At 42.0% G+C, this 18,362-nt stretch overlaps 1 protein-coding gene across 1 annotated transcript in view; it reads left to right on the top strand.

Annotated features, from left to right (window-relative positions):
• LOC124790120 (protein ecdysoneless) overlaps positions 1–18,362 on the top strand; it is an 86,531-nt gene that overhangs the window by 52,832 nt on the left and 15,337 nt on the right. Inside the window, exon 8 of the mRNA XM_047257693.1 lies at positions 16,939–17,119. Coding sequence (XP_047113649.1) covers positions 16,939–17,119 — 181 coding nt within the window. The remainder of the gene's footprint in view (positions 1–16,938; positions 17,120–18,362) is intronic.

Below are 18,362 nucleotides of genomic sequence, written 5' to 3'. Positions count from 1 at the left end.
TCTTCTTCGGCTTCTCTCACTAGGAAGGGGTCCCTTGGGTCACTCCTGTCCCAGGTTTCTTCTAGTGGGAAAGAAGACATCCACCAGTGGCTGAAGAGCCCAAAAGCATCTGGTCGTAGGGCTTCACACTCATCCGCAGTCCTGGAGACTGAGCCAGTGAAGTCCTCCCAGCCAGGTAAACCCAAGGAGCAGTGACAAGAGTATCCAAAAAGAAAACCCCTAAGATCAATGATACTGCGGTGGCACCCACACCACCGCTACCTACAAGCTCTGTGGCTGAGGATGGGTGGAGATTTTGGCGTCTGCTGAGGACATATATCTCGCCAGACGCTCAGACACAATGGATATAGACTGCTCAGGCAATAAATCGGTGGCAGCAGGTGACTCTGAGACATAAACTGCCTCATTGAATGTTCCATGCCTTCCCAATCTCACGATGTCATCCTCCAGTGGAATTGCCGCGATTTTTTCCACCGCTTGGCTGAGCTACAGTAACTGTTAAGCTTTACACCTGCTTTCTGCATTGCCCCCCAGGAAACCTGGTTTCTGGCAATGCGGACCCCTGTCCTCTGTGGCTATAAGGGCTACTGCAGGAACCGTAGCAACTATAATCGAGTGTCAAGTGGAGTTTTCATTTATGTCCTAAACTCAGTCTGTAGTGAACCTATGCCCCTTCAAACCCCTCTTGAAGCTGTGCCTGTCAGGATAAGGACAACGCGGGAAATAACTGTCTGCAATGTATATCTTCCTCCAGATGGTGCAGTATACCTGAATGTATTAACTGGACTGATTGACCAACTCCCTAAACCTTTCCTACTTCTGGGAGATTTTAATGCCCATAACCCCTTGTGGGGTGGTACCATGCTTACTGGCCGAGGCAGAGATGTTGAAACTTTACTGTCGCAATTCGACCTCTGCTTCTTAAATACTGGGACCGCCACACATTTCAGTGTTGCTCTTGGTAGTTACTCGGCTATTGATTTATCAATTTGCAGCCCGGGACTTCTCCCTCTATCCACTGGAGAGCACATGATGACCTGTGTGGTAGTGACCACTTCCCCATCTTCCTGTCACTGCCCTGGGGTCAGGCCCATAGATGCCTGCGCAGATGGGCTTTAAACAAGGCGGACTGGGAAACTTTCACCTCTGCTGTCGCTGTTGAATTACCCCCACATGGTAACATCTGTTTGATGGTTGAGTAGGTAACTACAACAATCGTTTCTGTGGCAAAAAACACGATCCCTCGCTCTTTAGGGTGCCCTGGCGAAAGGCAGTCCCTTGGTGGTCTCTGGAAGTCGCTGAAGTAATTAAGGAGTGTCGGAGAGCTATACAGTGGCATAAGCGGCAACCGTTCCCTGGAGCACCTCATAGCCTTTAAACAGCTCCGTGCCCGTGTTCGCTACCTTATCAAACAACGGAAGAAGGAGTGTTGGGAGAGATATGTCTCCACCATTGGGTGCCACACGTCACCTTCCCAAGTCTGGGCAAAGATCAAATGTCTTTTCGGGTACCAGGCCCCCAACAGTTGTCCCTGGTGTTACCATAAATGACGAGTTATGCACTGACGCAAACACGACTGCCGAGCACTTTGCTCAAGCCTCTGCATCGGAGAATTACCCCCCAGTCTTTTGCACACTCAAACAGCGGCTGGAAGGGAACATCCTCTCATTCACTACAGTGAATCCTACAGCAGTGAATCCTATAACGCCCCATTTACAGATTGGGAGCTCCTCAGTGCCCTTGCACATTGCCCCGACACAGCTCCTGGGCCAGATCGGACCCACAGTCAGATCATTAAACATCTCTCATCTGACTACAAGCGACATCTCCTCATCATCTTCAGTCGAATCTCGTGTGATGGCATCTTTCCATCGCAATGACGGGAGAGCACCATCATTCCTGTGCTCAAACCCAGTAAAAATCCACTTGATGTGTATAGCTATCGGCCCATCAGCCTCACCAACATTCTTTGTAAGCTGCTGGAATGTATGGTATGTTGGCGGTTGGATTGGGTTCTGGAGTCACGTGGCTTGCTGACTCCACGTCTGGGCGGCTTCCGCCAGGGTCGCTCTACCACTGATAATCTTGTGTCCATCGAGTCTTCCATCCGAACAGCCTTTTACAGATGGCAACACCTGATTGCCGTGTTTTTTGACTTACGTAAAGTATACGACACGACTTGGCGACATCATATCCTTGCCACATTGTATGAGTGGGGTCTCTGGGGACCACTCCCGATTTTTGTCCGAAACTTCCTGTCGCTCTGTACTTTCCGTGTCCAAGTCAGTGACTCCCATAGTTCCATCCATATCCAGGAGAATGGAGTCCAGCAGGGCTCTGTATTGAGTGTCTCTCTATTTTTAGTGGCCATTAATGGTCTAACAGCAGCTGTTGAGGCCTCTGTCTCACCTTCTCTGTATGCAGATGACATCTGCATTTCGTACTGCTGCTCCAGTATTGTTATTGCTGAGTGGCGCCTCCAGGGAGCCATCCACGAGGTGCAGTCATGGGCTCTAGCCCACGGCTTCCTTTTTTTTCAGCCACAAAGTCGTGTGTCATGCACTTCTGTCGGCGTCGTACTGTTCATCCAGAACCCGCACTTTACCTTAATGATGATCCATTCACTATAGTGGAGACTTATCAATTCCTAGGACTGGTTTTCAACACTCGATTGACTTGGCTCCCTCATCTTCGTCAGCTTAAGCAGAAGTGCTGGCAGCATCTCAATGCCCTCCACTGCCTGAGCAACACTGATTGGGGTGCAGATCGCTGTATGTTGCTGCAGCTCTACAGAGCCTTTGTCCAATCCCGAATTGACTATGGAAGTGTGGTTTATGGTTTGGCAGTGCATTCAGCATTGTATTTACTCGACCCTGTGCCCCACTGTGGCGTTCGATTAGCGACAGGTGCTTTTAGGACGAATCCAGTGACCAGCATACTGGTGGAGGCTGGTGTCCCTCCACTGCAGATCAGACGTGCGCAACTGCTCGCCAGTTACGCAGCACAGAGTTTCCCTGAGCATCAGAGTTACCGTCCTTTTCCCGCCCGCGGCAGTCCCATCTCCCGCATCGGTGGCCCAGATCAGGGCTAACGATTGCGGTTCGTGTGCAGTCCCTTCTCTCCGAACTGGAGTCATTCCCTTTACCACCTCTACTTCCAGACCATTCACGTACGCTTTCTCAGTGTACACCTCAGCCGCAGCTTCTTCTGGAACTTTTGCGTGGCCCTAAGGACTCCATCCTTCCCCATGAACTATGGACCTTGCCGTTGGTGGGGAGGCTTGCGTGCCTCAGCGATACAGATGGCCGTACCGTAGGTGCAACCACAACGGAGGGGTATCTGTTGAGAGGGCAGACAAACATGTGGTTTCTGAAGAGGGGCAGCAGCCTTTTCAGTAGTTGCAGGGGCAACAGTCTGGATGATTGACTGACCTGGCCTTGCAACATTAACCAAAACGGCCTTGCTGTGCTGGTACTGCGAACAGCTGAAAGCAAGGGGAAACCACGGTCGTATTTTTTCCCGAGGGCATGCAGCTTTACTGTATGGATAAATGATGATGGCATCCTCTTGGGTAAAATATTCCGGAGGTAAAATAGTCCCCCATTCGGATCTCCGGGCGGGGACGACTCAAGAGGACGTTGTTGTCAGGAAAAAGAAAACTGGCGTTCTACGATCGGAGCGTGGAATGTCAGATCCCTTAACTGGGTAGGTAGATTAGAAAATTTAAAAAGGGAAATGGATAGGTTAAAGTTCGATATAGTGGGAATTAGTGAAGTTCCTTGCTGTGCCGGTACTGCGAACAGCTGAAAGCAAGGGGAAACTACGGTCGTATTTTTTCCCGAGGGCATGCAGCTTTACTGTATGGATAAATGATGATGGCGTCCTCTTGGGTAAAATATTCCGGAGGTAAAATAGTCCCCCATTCGGATCTCCGGGTGGGGACTACTCAAGAGGACGTCGTTGTCAGGAAAAAGAAAACTGGTGTTCTACAGATCGGAGCGTGGAATGTCAGATCCATTAACCGGGTAGGTAGATTAGAAAATTTAAAAAGGGAAATGGATAGGTTAAAGTTTGATATAGTGGGAATTAGTGAAGTTCGGTGGCAGGAGGAACAAGACTTTTGGTCAGGTGACTACAGGGTTATAAACACAAAATCAAATAGGGGTAATGCAGGAGTAGGTTTAATAATGAATAAAAAAATAGGAGTGCGGGTAAGCTACTACAAACAGCATAGTGAACGCATTATTGTGGCCAAGATAGACACGAAGCCCACGCCTACTACAGTAGTACAAGTTTATATGCCAACTAGCTCTGCAGATGATGAAGAAATTGAAGAAATGTATGATGAGACAAAAGAAATTATTCAGGTAGTGAAGGGAGACGAAAATTTAATAGTCATGGGTGACTGGTATTCGAGAGTAGGAAAAGGGAGAGAAGGAAATATAGTAGGTGAATATGGGTTGGGGCTAAGAAATGGAAGAGGAAGCTGCCTGGTAGAGTTTTGCACAGAGCATAACTTAATCATAGCTAACACTTGGTTCAAGAATCATGAAAGAAGGTTGTGTACATGGAAGAATCCTGGAGATACTAGAAGGTATCAGATAGATTATATAATGGTAAGACAGAGATTTAGGAACCAGGTTTTAAATTGTAAGACATTTCCAGGGGCAGATGTGGACTCTGACCACAATCTATTGGTTTCGAAATGTAGATTAAAACTGAAGAAACTGCAAAAAAGTGGGAATTTAAGGAGATGGGATCTGGATAAACTGAAAGAACCAGAGGTTGTACAGAGTTTCAGGGAGAGCATAAGGGAACAATTGACAGGAATGGGGGAAAGAAGTACAGTAGAAGAAGAATGGGTAGCTCTGATGGATGAAGTAGTGAAGGCAGCAGAGGATCAAGTAGGTAAAAAGACGAATGCTAGTAGAACTCCTTGGGTAACAGGAGAAATATTGAACTTAATTGATGAAAGGAGAAAATATAAAAATCCATTAAATGAAGCAGGCAAAAAGGAATACAGACGTCTCAAAAATGAGATCGACGGGAAGTGCAAAATGGCTAAGCAGGCATGGCTAGAGGTCAAATGTAAGGATGTAGAGGGTTATCTCACTAGGGGTAAGATAGATACTGCCTACAGGAAAATTAAAGAGACCTTTGGAGAAAAGAGAGCCACTTGTATGAATATCAAGAGCACTGATGGAAACCCAGTTCTAAGCAAAGAAGGGAAAGCGGAAAGGTGGAAGGAGTATATAGAGGGGCTATACAAGGGCGATGTACTTGAGGACAATATTATGGGAATGGAAGAGGTTGTAGATGAAGATGAAATGGGAGATACGATACTGCCTGAAGAGTTTGACAGAGCACTGAAAGACCTGAGTCAAAACAAGGCCCCGGGAGTAGACAACAGTCCATTAGAACTACTGATGGCCTTGGGAGAGCCAGTCCTGACAAAACTCTACCATCTGGTGAGCAAGATGTATGGCACAGGCGAAATACCCTCAGACTTCAAGAAGAATATAATAATTCCAATCCCAAAGAAAGCAGGTGTTGACAGATGAGAAAATTACCCAACTATCAGTTTAATAAGTCACAGCTGCAAAATACTAATGCGAATTCTTTACAGACGAATGGAAAAACTGGTAGAAGCCGACCTCGGGGAAGATCAGTTTGGATTCCGTAGAAATATTGGAACACATGAGGCAATACTGACCTTACGACTTATCTTAGAAGAAAGATTAAGGAAAGGCAAACCTACATTTCTAGCATTTGTAGACTTAGAGAAAGCTTTTGACAATGTTGACTGGAATACTCTCTTTCAAATTCTAAAGGTGGCAGGGGTAAAATACAGGGAGCGAAAAGCTATTTACAATTTGTACAGAAACCAGATGGCAGTTGTAAGAGTCGAGGGACATGAAAGGGAAGCAGTGGTTGGGAAGGGAGTGAGACAGGGTTGTAGCCTCTCCCCGATATTATTCAATCTGTATACTGAGCAAGCAGTCAAGGAAACAAAAGAAAAATTCAGAGTAGGTATTAAAATCCATGGAGAAGTAATAAAAACTTTGAGGATTGCCGATGACATTGTAGTTCTATCAGAGACAGCAAAGGACTTGAAAGAGCAGTTGAACAGAATGGACAGCGTCTTGAAAGGATGATGTAAGATGAACATCAACAAAAGCAAAACGAAGATAATGGAATGTAGTCGAATTAAGTCGGGTGATTCTGAGGGAATTAGATTACGAAATGAGACACTTAAAGTAGTAAAGGAGTTTTGCTATTTGGGGAGCAAAATAACTGATGATGGTCGAAGTAGAGAGGATATAAAATGTAGACTGGCAATAGCAAGGAAAGCGTTTCTGAAGAAGAGAAATTTGTTAAAATCGAGTATAGATTTAAGTGCCAGGAAGTCATTTCTGAAAGTATTTGTATGGAGTGTAGCCATGTATGGAAGTGAAACATGGACGATAAATAGTTTGGACAAGAAGAGAATAGAAGCTTTCGAAATGTGGTGTTACAGAAGAATGCTGAAGATTAGATGGGTAGATCACATAACTAATGATGAAGTATTGAATAGAATTGGGGAGAAGAGGAGTATGTGGCACAACTTGACAAAAAGAAGGGACCGGTTAGTAGGACATGTTCTGAGGCATCAAGGGATCACAAATTTAGCATTGGAGGGCAGTGTGGAGGGTAAAAATCATAGAGGGAGACCAAGAGATGAATACACTAAGCAGATTCAGAAGGATGTGGGTTGCAGTAAGTACTGGGAGATGAAGAAGCTTGCACAGGATAGGGTAGCATGGAGAGCTGTATCAAACCAGTCTCAGGACTGAAGACCACAACAGCAACAAAGGACTCCATTAACCCCGCCGCTCTCCACTGTCACTTCCTCTCAATTCTTGACGTGTTCCGGGGCTCTGAAGTGGTTTACACCGACGGCTCAATGGCTGATGGTCAGGTAGGCTTCACATATGTTCATGGAAGACATATTGAGCAGCACTCCTTGCCAGTTGGCTGCAGTGTTTTCACTTCAGAGCTGGCAGCCATATCTCGTGCTCTTGAGTATATCCGCTCATGCCCTGGCGAGTAATTTCTCCTGTGTACTAACTCATTGAGACTATGTATGTGTGGAAGTCTTCCATGCAGGCCTCTCGCAGGGAACCAGTTGTCTTCTGCCGGCCCCGCATTGGCCATATGTGGCTAACGCATGGTTACCTACTCTATCGCGAGGACCCACCTCAGTTTCGCTTTGGCTCCCAAATGACAGTCGTCCACCTCTTGCTGGACTGCCCACTTTTAGCCGCTTTGCGGCAGACTTTTAACTTTCCCAGCACCCTGCCTTCGGTGTTGGGTGACAATGCCTCCACAGCAGCTTTAGTTACATGTTTTGTCTGTGAGAGTGGGTTTTATACTTCTATGTAGGTTTTAGCGCATTTCATTTGTCCCTCTGTGTCATCCACGGTAGTGCTTTTAGGGTGGAGGTTTTGATATGTTGTAGAGTGGCTGGCTTTCCCTTTTTATTCTTGTGGTTGGCTAGCCACTGTAATCTACTCTCATGTTTTACTCTCTTCTGTTTCTAACGTCTCTGTTGTTTTGTTGTCCCCTTTTGTTCCTTTTAGTGTTCGTTGCCTTCCCTTTGTTCTTGTGGCTTTTCCTTTCTTTCCGTTTTGTGTTATATGTTTCGTCTGTTTTATTCTCACACTTGTGGCATTGTTTTATTAGGAACAAGGGACCAATGACCTCATAGTTTGGTCCCTTCTCCCACCTTTAAATCAACCAACCAATCTGCTGTTAGCAGCTGGTAGATAGCCTAACAAAACGAAAGCAACATCTCACAATCATTGCAGAAGCGAAGATGGTCGACGTGGCACACCGCTGGGCCGGCCAGTCTGCTCTGCACTCAATGAGTTGAGAACTGCCTGCTGAACAGCTGGGTGCCCGCTTGTCTAGCCTGGGCAGAAGGATATGTCCGGGACTATTTGCACACACGTGAACACCAGGAAATAGTTCATTGATCATTGTGCCCCCTTTCTCTGCTGCTGGTTGATGCCCTCTGATGGACGTTGGCCATACATATGTGTATGTTGTCAACTGTGATACTTGCTTGTAAACACTCTTGCATTGGTCAGGCTTCACAATGGGGTCGGCAACCCGCATCGCTAGTTTGTCTGCAAAGCTGCCACTGCCGTAGGCATCTGTGATGACTGCAGCACAAGACTTGCCATTCTTTACCAATTCAAATCGCCACTGGAAAGGAGAAACTCTTCCGTTACAAATTGGCACACATCATAATTACCAACATGAACCAGCACCTGCAGTTGGCTGCACATCTGGGATGATAAAACCACCACAATGCACTGTAACTGCTCAGTGATTGACACTCACTTTTCCCGTACCTTCAGCTGCCTCACTTTGGTGGGACCATCCTCATTTGGCACTGTAGTCATGATGACCTTATGCCACGTGACATCCTACTTTATGGGCTTGACTGGGAGACACCTGGCAACATGCTCCCGCAATTCCATTCACTTCCACCTAGTAGTTAATATGTTATATTACTTTATCTATCTGTTTCTAAGTGAAACTTTGCTTCTGTCCTCCTTTACGCAACTTTCTGTGGTTTGCCAGCTCTACCTGTGAACTCAAGAATCATATAGAATTTGTTGTTGGCAGCAGATACAGTCAGCCTGGTAATGTGCGCTTGTAACTAGCTGCAATGTCACCAGTCAGTAACCCACATGGGCAGGCCCTCACTCAAGCTACTGAAAAGTATCCTGTGTTAAATGTAGCTCATATTTTCAAGAATTCTTTGTCATTTTCAAGACACTTTAGTTTTCATGTGGTACTTTTTTCACAGAATATTAGTTGTGAAATTGTGAACTGATGTAAGTAAAAATATAAATACTTTACTAAAATTTTGTTTGCAAGAGGTGGCATCATGTCCTCCCTTGGATCCACTCCTATGTCAGACAGCATTTCAGCACTGTCTAGAAAATATGGTCATATGGTGGTGGATATTGACAATAAAGAAACCCATGAACAAATTATTCGAATCCACATGGTAATTCGTTAAACTGTATTTTCACAAAAATAACTGAAAACTATTGAGGCTGATGAAGAAATAAACATGCAGCCATGAAATGATTTGCAGTTCTGTCATTTTATATTATTTATATCCCTAGATGATACTAAAGACTCATTTATACCTGTGTACCTGATGCCTAGTCACGTGGGCCTGTGTTTGCCTCACACATGACAAGAGGCACACATGTAGGCGCAGCACTTTTTATCAACATGAGTGCATGCATGGTTCTATTCACACCTAGGTAGACTCATGCACGCTGCCACAGTAATCAAAGTTTTTGCTTTGCTAGCAACAATTGTCGCTACAGCCTGTATATTCTGAGACAAAGAGGAAACCAAAGAAATAAGTGCAAATACTGGGATGTTCCATTTTGCGTAATTGTGCACGGCTGTGCTACAGTTCAAGATATCTGCTGCACAGAAATCTGTCATCATCCCAGAAGTTTTCCAGACTTTGGTGAAATCCTAGGAAAGCTACATATAGTTTATGATCACTTTATATTTCTTTCTGTGGAAAACAAACATTTATTTGATACTTAACATTCACAGTCAGTAATCCAACAATATTGAGTTCCTGAATATGCAACACAATAGAGGTGTGTAGAATAGAATCTCTGAAAGTTTGCATATACAACAGTTAAATGCCATCAGTGTGTGTGGGGAGGGGGCTTAGTTTGTCAAAAGCATTAATTAGATTTGGATTTGTTTATCGTCAGCCTCCAAACTCTAGAGAAGAGTGTCTAGGCATCACACACAATTTTGAATTGAGGTGGAATTTCAAGCACTGTCTGTGGACTTTATATGGCCGATGTGTGGTTCTGCATCCACACAGCAGGAAAACAGCTATTTCGATTATAAGTATGATTTCAGTGTTCTTTTATTTTCTCTCATTGATGCAAACTATTTACGAATCAAAGTGGTTTATAAACCAAGGATGACATCATTAAATTAATTGTGCCTGAATCACTCCTCCTCTTTTAAGGTTTGCCTTTGTTGTTTCCAAGTTATACTTATTTGTGAGTAAGTGTTAACAGTCTTTTCGTTTCACTTTGTCTTCATAGTCTGTTGAATTAACAAACCGCAAACAAGGAAATCGGTGATAATACTCTTCAGGTTCCATGTGTTTCTTCTTAAAGCACTCAGCCAAAGAGCTAACGCAAGGATAAATTTCAATGTGTGCAAAAAACCTAATCTTTTAGAACTGCAGGCAGCCACAGAACAGTTACATGTGCCTCCCCAACTGACATGGAGATACTCCAGTGCTTGCGCGTGGTATCCAATGCATGCAAAACGGAGGCAGGCGTGACTTCGCACCATTGCATCTCCCTTTTGCCTCTACATGCAATGGTCACATGCATTTAATGTGCACAGAAAGCAGTACAGGTGTATACACAAATTAAGACTCTTCATTTCTTCATCCATTTTTTCCATGTTGATTAGTGTTTAATGGCAGAAAAAAATCAGAAAGTATGTCATTAACAGTCCCTTTTAATCTTTTCAGCACCCATTTCTCTTAAAATAAATTGCTTCCCAAAGTAGATACATGTGACAACTCCTGCTAGGTACTGAACCCAAGTCATGAGAAAGCTTGGGGCATGGAGCTTTCTTGATTTTTCCCAACCGAATTTCATGTGTTGATCCTCTAGCATAATTTGAACTGGTATTAAAGTAACATTTACTTCAAAAAATGCACCTATTGCTGCTGCTGCTGTTGTTGTTGTTGTTGTTGTTGTTGTTGTTGTGGTCTTCAGTCCTGAGACTGGTTCGATGCAGCTCTCCACCTATTGCTAGGGACAGGAAAATTTCACGAAAACAATAACACAAAAAATAATGAGAAACAGTCAGTTTCACAGTGACATAATGCAAAATTGGCAATTTTTATGAAATATTGTGAAAGTTATGTTCCCACATAACAAATGTTATAAATCTGAGAACAGTAGTTTGCCAGTATTCATAACTGATAGTTATTGAATGCTGAAATTGCGTTTTGATTTCCTCAAGGCTGTGATTCATGTATAATCTTAAAATGATACTTCATTTTCCATGTATGGTGTGATGCCGAAAGTAGCTACAAAATTGGCAAAAAATAGCTCTGAAATTGGCAGTAAAACAGCAAAATTGATAAAAAAAATATTGAATCTGGCAACAAAAGGTAACACCGAATGTGGCAAAAAAAAAAAGGTTACATCGAATCTGGAAAAAATGGGGAGGGGGGGGGGGTTTACACTGAATCTGGCAAGAAAAGAGTAACACCAAAAGTGGCAAAAAATAAGTAGCAGCAAATCTCACAGTGACAAAAAGGAGTAGCAGAAAATCTCACAAAAAATTTGGCAAAAAAGAAAGTAGTTCCATATCTGGCAAAAAGTAATGACGAATCAAATCTGATAGAAAAACGACAACCAGATTTGAAGGGGGGGGGGGGGGGGGGAGGCATCGAAGTAGGCAATAAATACCGAATTTAGCAAAAGAAGTAACACTAAATTTGAGAAAAAAGTAATCCTCCATGTGGCAAAAAAGGTAACACAAAATGTGGCAAAAAAAGTACAATTGAATCTGGCTAGAGAAAATTGACACAAAATCTGTTAAGAAATAGCCTCAAGCAGGGGGGAGGGGACTGAATTTGGCCATAAAATAAAACAATTTATTCTGTCCCTGCATAATACCCCTAAGTTAAGAAGAAACTGCTGGACATAACACTATCTTGTTGCCAAAATGTTATAGGTTCATTAAGTTTTTACATCTGAGTACTAGGTGGTGCGTTTGACCTGTGTCATTGGTTGTTGTTAAAACCATGACAACTCAGAAACAGGTCAAGTAGATTGCTTATAGCAAGTGTTAAAGACACAACCTTGTTAAAAAGTGGAAATTTTATAGGAAGTTTACCCTTATACAATGATTTTTCAATTTTTGTAAAGGCTTAACTCAACAACATTATTTCGCATAGCTTTGTTCAACTTTTTGTAATCAATCTCCCTCTGAAAAGACTCACACTGCAAGAGTGGGACAGCTTTCAGATATAGTGCATGGGCAGTTGCAGGGGGGGGGGAGGGGCAATTGAATTTCCCGCTCACTTGTTTTCATATTTCTCTACCTAAGGTCAGATGCTGAAACTTAGCAAGCAGGACCAACTTCCACCATAATTTATGCAGCAATTTCTTTGGTTTTTGGTTTTTTTTCCGTAAATGTACTACAAATTGAAAAGCTCATACGCCAAATGAGCATCACATAAATTATTATTATTATTATTTATTTATATCTGTAGTACTTTATAAAGACAAGTTATTGCTTAATGTTGTTACCAAAACTCTCAGAGTTCATGATGAATTTACATCAGATTTCTAGATCATGTTCTAATAAACATTCTGACAGACATAGGCTACATGTTTTTGATATGTAATGTATAAAGGGGAAATGTTAATATAAAAATCCTGATAAGTTGTTGCCTGATTTACTTGAAATTTTTACATGATACAAAACAAGTCCTGTGGGGATCCACCAACTGCTGTCTTGGCGAAAGAAGCAACGGGAAGAGTCTCTGCGGGAATATTTTCTTGTAATGGAGGGACTCGCCATCCATGCTGATATTGATAACAACTCACTATTTCAGTATTTGTTTAGGTGCAAAAACTTCCACTGTACTGGGCTGGAAATGTAAAAGAGTTTAAGGAAAAAGTGAGACATTACAGAAGAGCTGTGAGGTCATTGCCAAAAAGAAATAACATCAGTGAAAATTGAAACTCCAGTAAGAAAGATGCTAATGACCGAAGTAGTAGAAATACTAAGTGCAGCTTGAGAGTCAAATAAAGGGTGTTTCAGTTGTGGTGCCAGTGGTCTCAGATCAAGTGATTACAATTCCCAGAGCAAGAGAAAGATGCTCCAATTGGAACAAGTTTAGCCATGGATCAAACTAAAGTTTTAATAAATAAGTGTGGTTACTATTAGGATGCCAGAAGGGGGAGCTCATCTTATGTGTATCCATACACCAGACAAACCAAAGCTCTGTTAGTGATGAAACAAAGGAATGCGTCAAAGATTTAGTGACTAATAACATCCCAATAAAGACAAAGTCTGCTGATGTTGGAATGAAGATTATTGAGAGAGAACTACAACAACAACTGATATATAGTAGACCAAGAAGGTTGTCACCAGATGAGAAAGAAATTGTTGACAACCAAGTCCAGATGTCGCATCTTCGAGGAGTAATAGAACCTAGTTCATCTGAATATGCTAGCCACATTGTAGTTGTAAAAGAGAAAAATGGAGATTATCGCATCTGTATAGACTACAGAATATTAAACAAGATCACAGCGAAAGATCATTATCCATTGCCCATCAAAGGAGACCTTTTAAACTTCAAAACATCTGTGTGTTTTCCACACCAGATCTCAAAAACGTTTTTTTCTACATTGATGTTAAAGAGGAAAGCCAAAAATATACCTCATTTGTGACATTCAGGACAGTTTTAATTCAGGAAAGTTCCATTTGGATTATCAAATTCACTTGCAGTGTTCCAGTGTTTTTTAAACATCATGTTTTTGGGCACTGGCTTTTAGAAAACTTGTTATTTATTTACATAGAATATATAATAATACCAACAATGATGATGAGGCACGGTTTGGTTTAGTGTTACAACTGCAGCAGAATATGACTTGGAAATTAATTTTGCGAAATACCAGTTCTCGAAGAGAACTGTTGACATTTTCGGGTGATGTTATACAGTGTGAACAAATCCGACCTCCTTCTGAGAAGATAATAGCTATTCAAAATTTTTCAGAACTGGAATCTGTGGCAGCAATAAAAAGTTTCCTATGTCTTAACAGGATACTTTAGGAAGTTTACCTCACATTACTTTGCAATTGCCAAACCTCTGAGTGCTTTACTAAGGAATAATCGAGAACATAAGTTTGAACAACAGCAGAAGCAAGCATTCAAGATGCTTAAAGATATTCTTTCATCAGATCCAGTTTTAAAAATCTACAGCCCAAAACCCAAAACTGAATTACACACAGACACAAACAAAGAAGGTTTTCGAGCTGTGTTATTACAAAAAAACATCAGATTATGTCAAGTTCCATTCAGTATCGTATATGAATTAAAAAGAAACACCACAAGAGTGGAAATACTGTAGCATGAGCTTGAAGTCTTAGCTATTGTTAATACCTTTAGTAAATTCTAGGTGTATTTAATAGGAATACGTTTTAAAATTGTAATGGAATATGCATCATTCCAAGAAACTATGGATATGAAGGACTTCCAAGAATAGCTAGATGGGCATTACTGTTAGAAGTGTGTTCATACAGCATCCAACACTGATGTGGTTCTACGATGAAACATGTAGACACCTTAAGTCGCCGTGTGAATGTAATGAGGATGAAGGTTGTGCAACAATGTAAGAGCTATCTCAAAGAATGGCCTTATAAAAACTTTTTAATGAGAGACGGAATTCTTCTGAAGTTCTGTGATTGATAAGAGACTTTGTTTGTTCAAGCAGTATGCAATGTGAAATCATCAAGCTTGTGCATGAGAAAGTTCATCATGCAGTTAACCGAATTGAAGAGGAAGTAAGATTTGACTGACAAGGTGAAAAGAGTGACCTCCAAGTGTATAAAACGTTTGATTATGAATAAGGAATCAGGAAAGAAGGAAGGTTTCATTCATAACTTATTCAAAGAAAGTGAGCCATTATGCTGGATTACTTCAATTAATTGCACAGAGAATACAAACACATTCTAATTGTTATTGGTGTATTCGACAAGTTTACCTGGCCATATCATGTAAAGGCTACGAAATCAACAGAAACAATTAGTAAGATGGAATTAGAGAAAACTGATTTTGGGAATCCAGTCCAAATAATTGATGATGGGTGACTTGCTTTACTTGTCAAGAATTCAAGGAATATTACATTACAGAAGGAGCTGAACACACTTTAATAATGATGGGATTCCCTAGAGCCAATGGACAGCTAAAATAATTGCTAAGCTTACGGTAGTATTGATGCTCTAATGAATGGTATAAGATGGTACCATTAGTTCAGTATGCCATGAATTCAACATACCACAGAAGTAGTGGGAAAACACCATTCAGATAGGAGTTAAGGTCCCCACACAGATCTTCACATCACAAAATTATTATAAGAATAAATTATTAATTCATTTGAAGAGAGATGCAATAAAATGAAGGAAAGGTGAAGGTCAAGAATCTGGGTCCCTTTAGAGTTACAAAAGTTAAAACAAATCACACCCATGATGTGTGCCGAGAAGATGATAACCACAAAGATTGCAGGACCGAGGCTAAAATAGTACTGAGAGCCTGAGGTTTATCAACCTGAACTAAGAATAGAGAACCTCTGCAGTGCTTTGCGGAGAGTACTTTTAGCTTCTAATTTTGCTTTTTTGGTCATAAAGTGCTGTTGGTATGAAGTTATCTGAATATTAATATCATATTGAAGTGTAATTGTTAAACCTCACTGGCATGTTAAATGATACTCCACTTTCAGATGAGTACAGATCATTCAGTGATGATAATTTTCAGTCCATATGATGATAACATGCTGAATGGATTCCAAAGTGCTCTGGCAGTTATCTGCCCTGTGAACCTCACAGTGTGTTGTACCTGCTGAAAAGTTGAACTGAATTCAAAATGCACAAAGCTCTTCACTGTCGTCATCAAAAGAATCAACTCTTCCTAACTGCCCGAAATGAAATAGATTGTTCGTTGGAAGCATGGAGAACACACTGCTTTATCAAATTCTAAAGTGAGCGTGTTCTTTTGGCTGAATCAAGTGAGGGGTCACAGTGGTTACTGTGGACTTTTATTTGTGAGGAAGGTGATTTGGATTCCCATTCTGCTATCCAGATTTTCAGTGGTTTCCTTAAATTGCTTAAGGAAAATGCCAGAATGGTTCCTTGGTAGAGCATGGCCATTTTCCTTTCCTAGCTTTCCCTTAACTGAGATATAATATGAAGCTGAACCCTAATGTTTCCTCCTTTCTTCCTTTCCCTGAATAAAAACCACTGCTTTTTCTGCATGGATTGTAATAATTTTAGTGAATATCTTGTATGTTGTGGAGAGAAGCTGATAGACATACCCAGCGAGTAGCAAGGGATAACAGCTGCCGTGGGTAGACTAATCCCTTCCACACCAAAGTGTCTCTCCCATATAATCTGTTCAGTCACGAATGGCACATTTTTAATGACGAGTAATCCCTTGCCCAGTGTGCTGATGGGTCTTACTGAGGCCTTCACAGACAGAATCTCCCCCCCCCCCCCCCCCTCTCCCTCCCTTTTCCTCTCAAACATAGTCCAAAGACAGACTTCATGCAACATTTTGACAAGTGTGCACTTAATCCTCTGGCTACCCCCAGGAACCAGCTGCAAAGAAACACCCCCCCCCCCCCCCCAAAAAAAATCACAAAAATGTCATCCTGTACTGGAGCAGCTGAACTATATCATTTGCCAGGGCTTCAACGACTTATCAACATGCCCAGAAATGAGGAACATCTGAAATGCTATCCTTCCCACTCCTAAAATGGTATTCCACCAGCCATATAATCTACTCAATATCATAGTCAATTGTTGTGCCACATCTACTCCTTACCCCTTGCCATACAGGTCATACATACACTGTGGAAAATCCAGGTGCAAGAGCTGTCCAGCTAATCTCTTTATTCAGATTTTGTAAGAAGTATTACTAATGATGCCAATGTATGCAAATTAAACTTAAATGGTGTGTAAAATAAATATTCCACCACTATCCATTTTAATAAATGAATTTTAACAGAAATTGATAAAAGTATTAGATTTGCTGTTTCGCTTTGTAGTGTGTGTACAGCTCGGACATCTTTTCTTGTTTCAGGATGAGCTTGAAGGGTCTAAAGGATACAAGAAAAAGCTAGAACAAGCTAAGCAGTATTATGTGGAACATCGGGACAGTTTACACTGCCGTCCTTCAGTGGCCCAAGAATTGTTACAGATTCTTTCCAACTTAGATTTTGATGAAGATGCCTTGCGACATGCAGATGTTCCACCACCTGATGGTAAGAAACTCAATCAGTAAACAAGTTTTATTTTGTGCATCGAAGAAAAACTCAGTTGAAAAAACTAGTCAGTTTTGAGACAGAATTGCTTACCATGTCGTACTTACAGGATGTGAAATAGTACTGCTGATAGAAGCACATAATAGGAACGCACTACATAGCTTTTGAAACTAATAGTTCCTTTGTTTGGGAGAAAAGAAGTATATCTTAGGGAAGTTAGAAAGGAAGGCAGGCCACTCAGACCTCAGGATGAGAGAGACCCATCTGTAGTGAGGGCAAGGGTATGCAAGGTGAAGTCAGAGAGAGGGGTCACAGATGGTACATTGTTAAGCACTGTGTCAGCTCCGCTCCAGAGATGATAAATATAGATAATTAAGGTTAAGCTACATAAATAGTGCAAATTAAGCCCGAGAGCAAGTTCTCATCTCCTGAGTTCAGAGAAACTTGTACTGGGTGGGAGAATCCAGATATATCTGTGTGGTGCAGCATGCACTCAGTGCCCCTTGATTCATACTGTAGAACATGTTCAACAGCTGGGTGCTTGGTGTCCTCAAGGCAGATGGTTCTTCTGTGCTCACTCCTGTTCTCAGTTTAGTGATGATTACAGCTGTATAAAACACTGTGCAGTGGACACAAGTTAACTGATGAACATGCATTGTTTTGCAAGTTGTTTCTGTCTTTGATTATGTAGTATTTATTAGTGTTGGGGCTGGAGTACATCCTGGGGGGTGGGTACAGGGGGCAAGTTTTACAGCAGAGACTGTTGCATGGGTAGGGCCCTTGGGACAGAGATAAAGGTATGAAATGTCATTAGGTTTGACTAGGTTGTTACCAAGGTTATGAGGGCAACTGAAGGCAGTTGTGGATGGTGTGGGGAGGATATCAGGACACGAGGAGCTCAGTTTAGGGCATGACTCAAGAAAGTCATAGCCTTGATGGAGTAAAGTATTGAGGCATTCAAGGCGAGGGTTGCACTAGGTAATAAGAGTGTGCTTTAGAGTTTCCTGAAAGTGGGAACTTTATTATACAGAGGGTACTTCCTGGAAGATTTGTTTGTGAATAAGATCAGCTGGGTAGTTACAGAAGAGGGAAGTCTGTGAGAGGTTGTTGGAGTAGGTGTTGATGCATTTGGTGGTGGAGCAGATATGTTTGTCTTCGATGCCTAGGGTGGAGGACAGGGAGTGTTCAGTGTGAAAGGAGTGGCAATTGTAGGTATCATTGCTTATTGGCTGGTTTAATGTGG

This window comes from Schistocerca piceifrons, chromosome 3, assembly GCF_021461385.2.
Source record: "Schistocerca piceifrons isolate TAMUIC-IGC-003096 chromosome 3, iqSchPice1.1, whole genome shotgun sequence".
Taxonomy (NCBI): domain Eukaryota; kingdom Metazoa; phylum Arthropoda; class Insecta; order Orthoptera; family Acrididae; genus Schistocerca; species Schistocerca piceifrons.
This window is presented reverse-complemented; position numbering and strand designations above follow the sequence as displayed.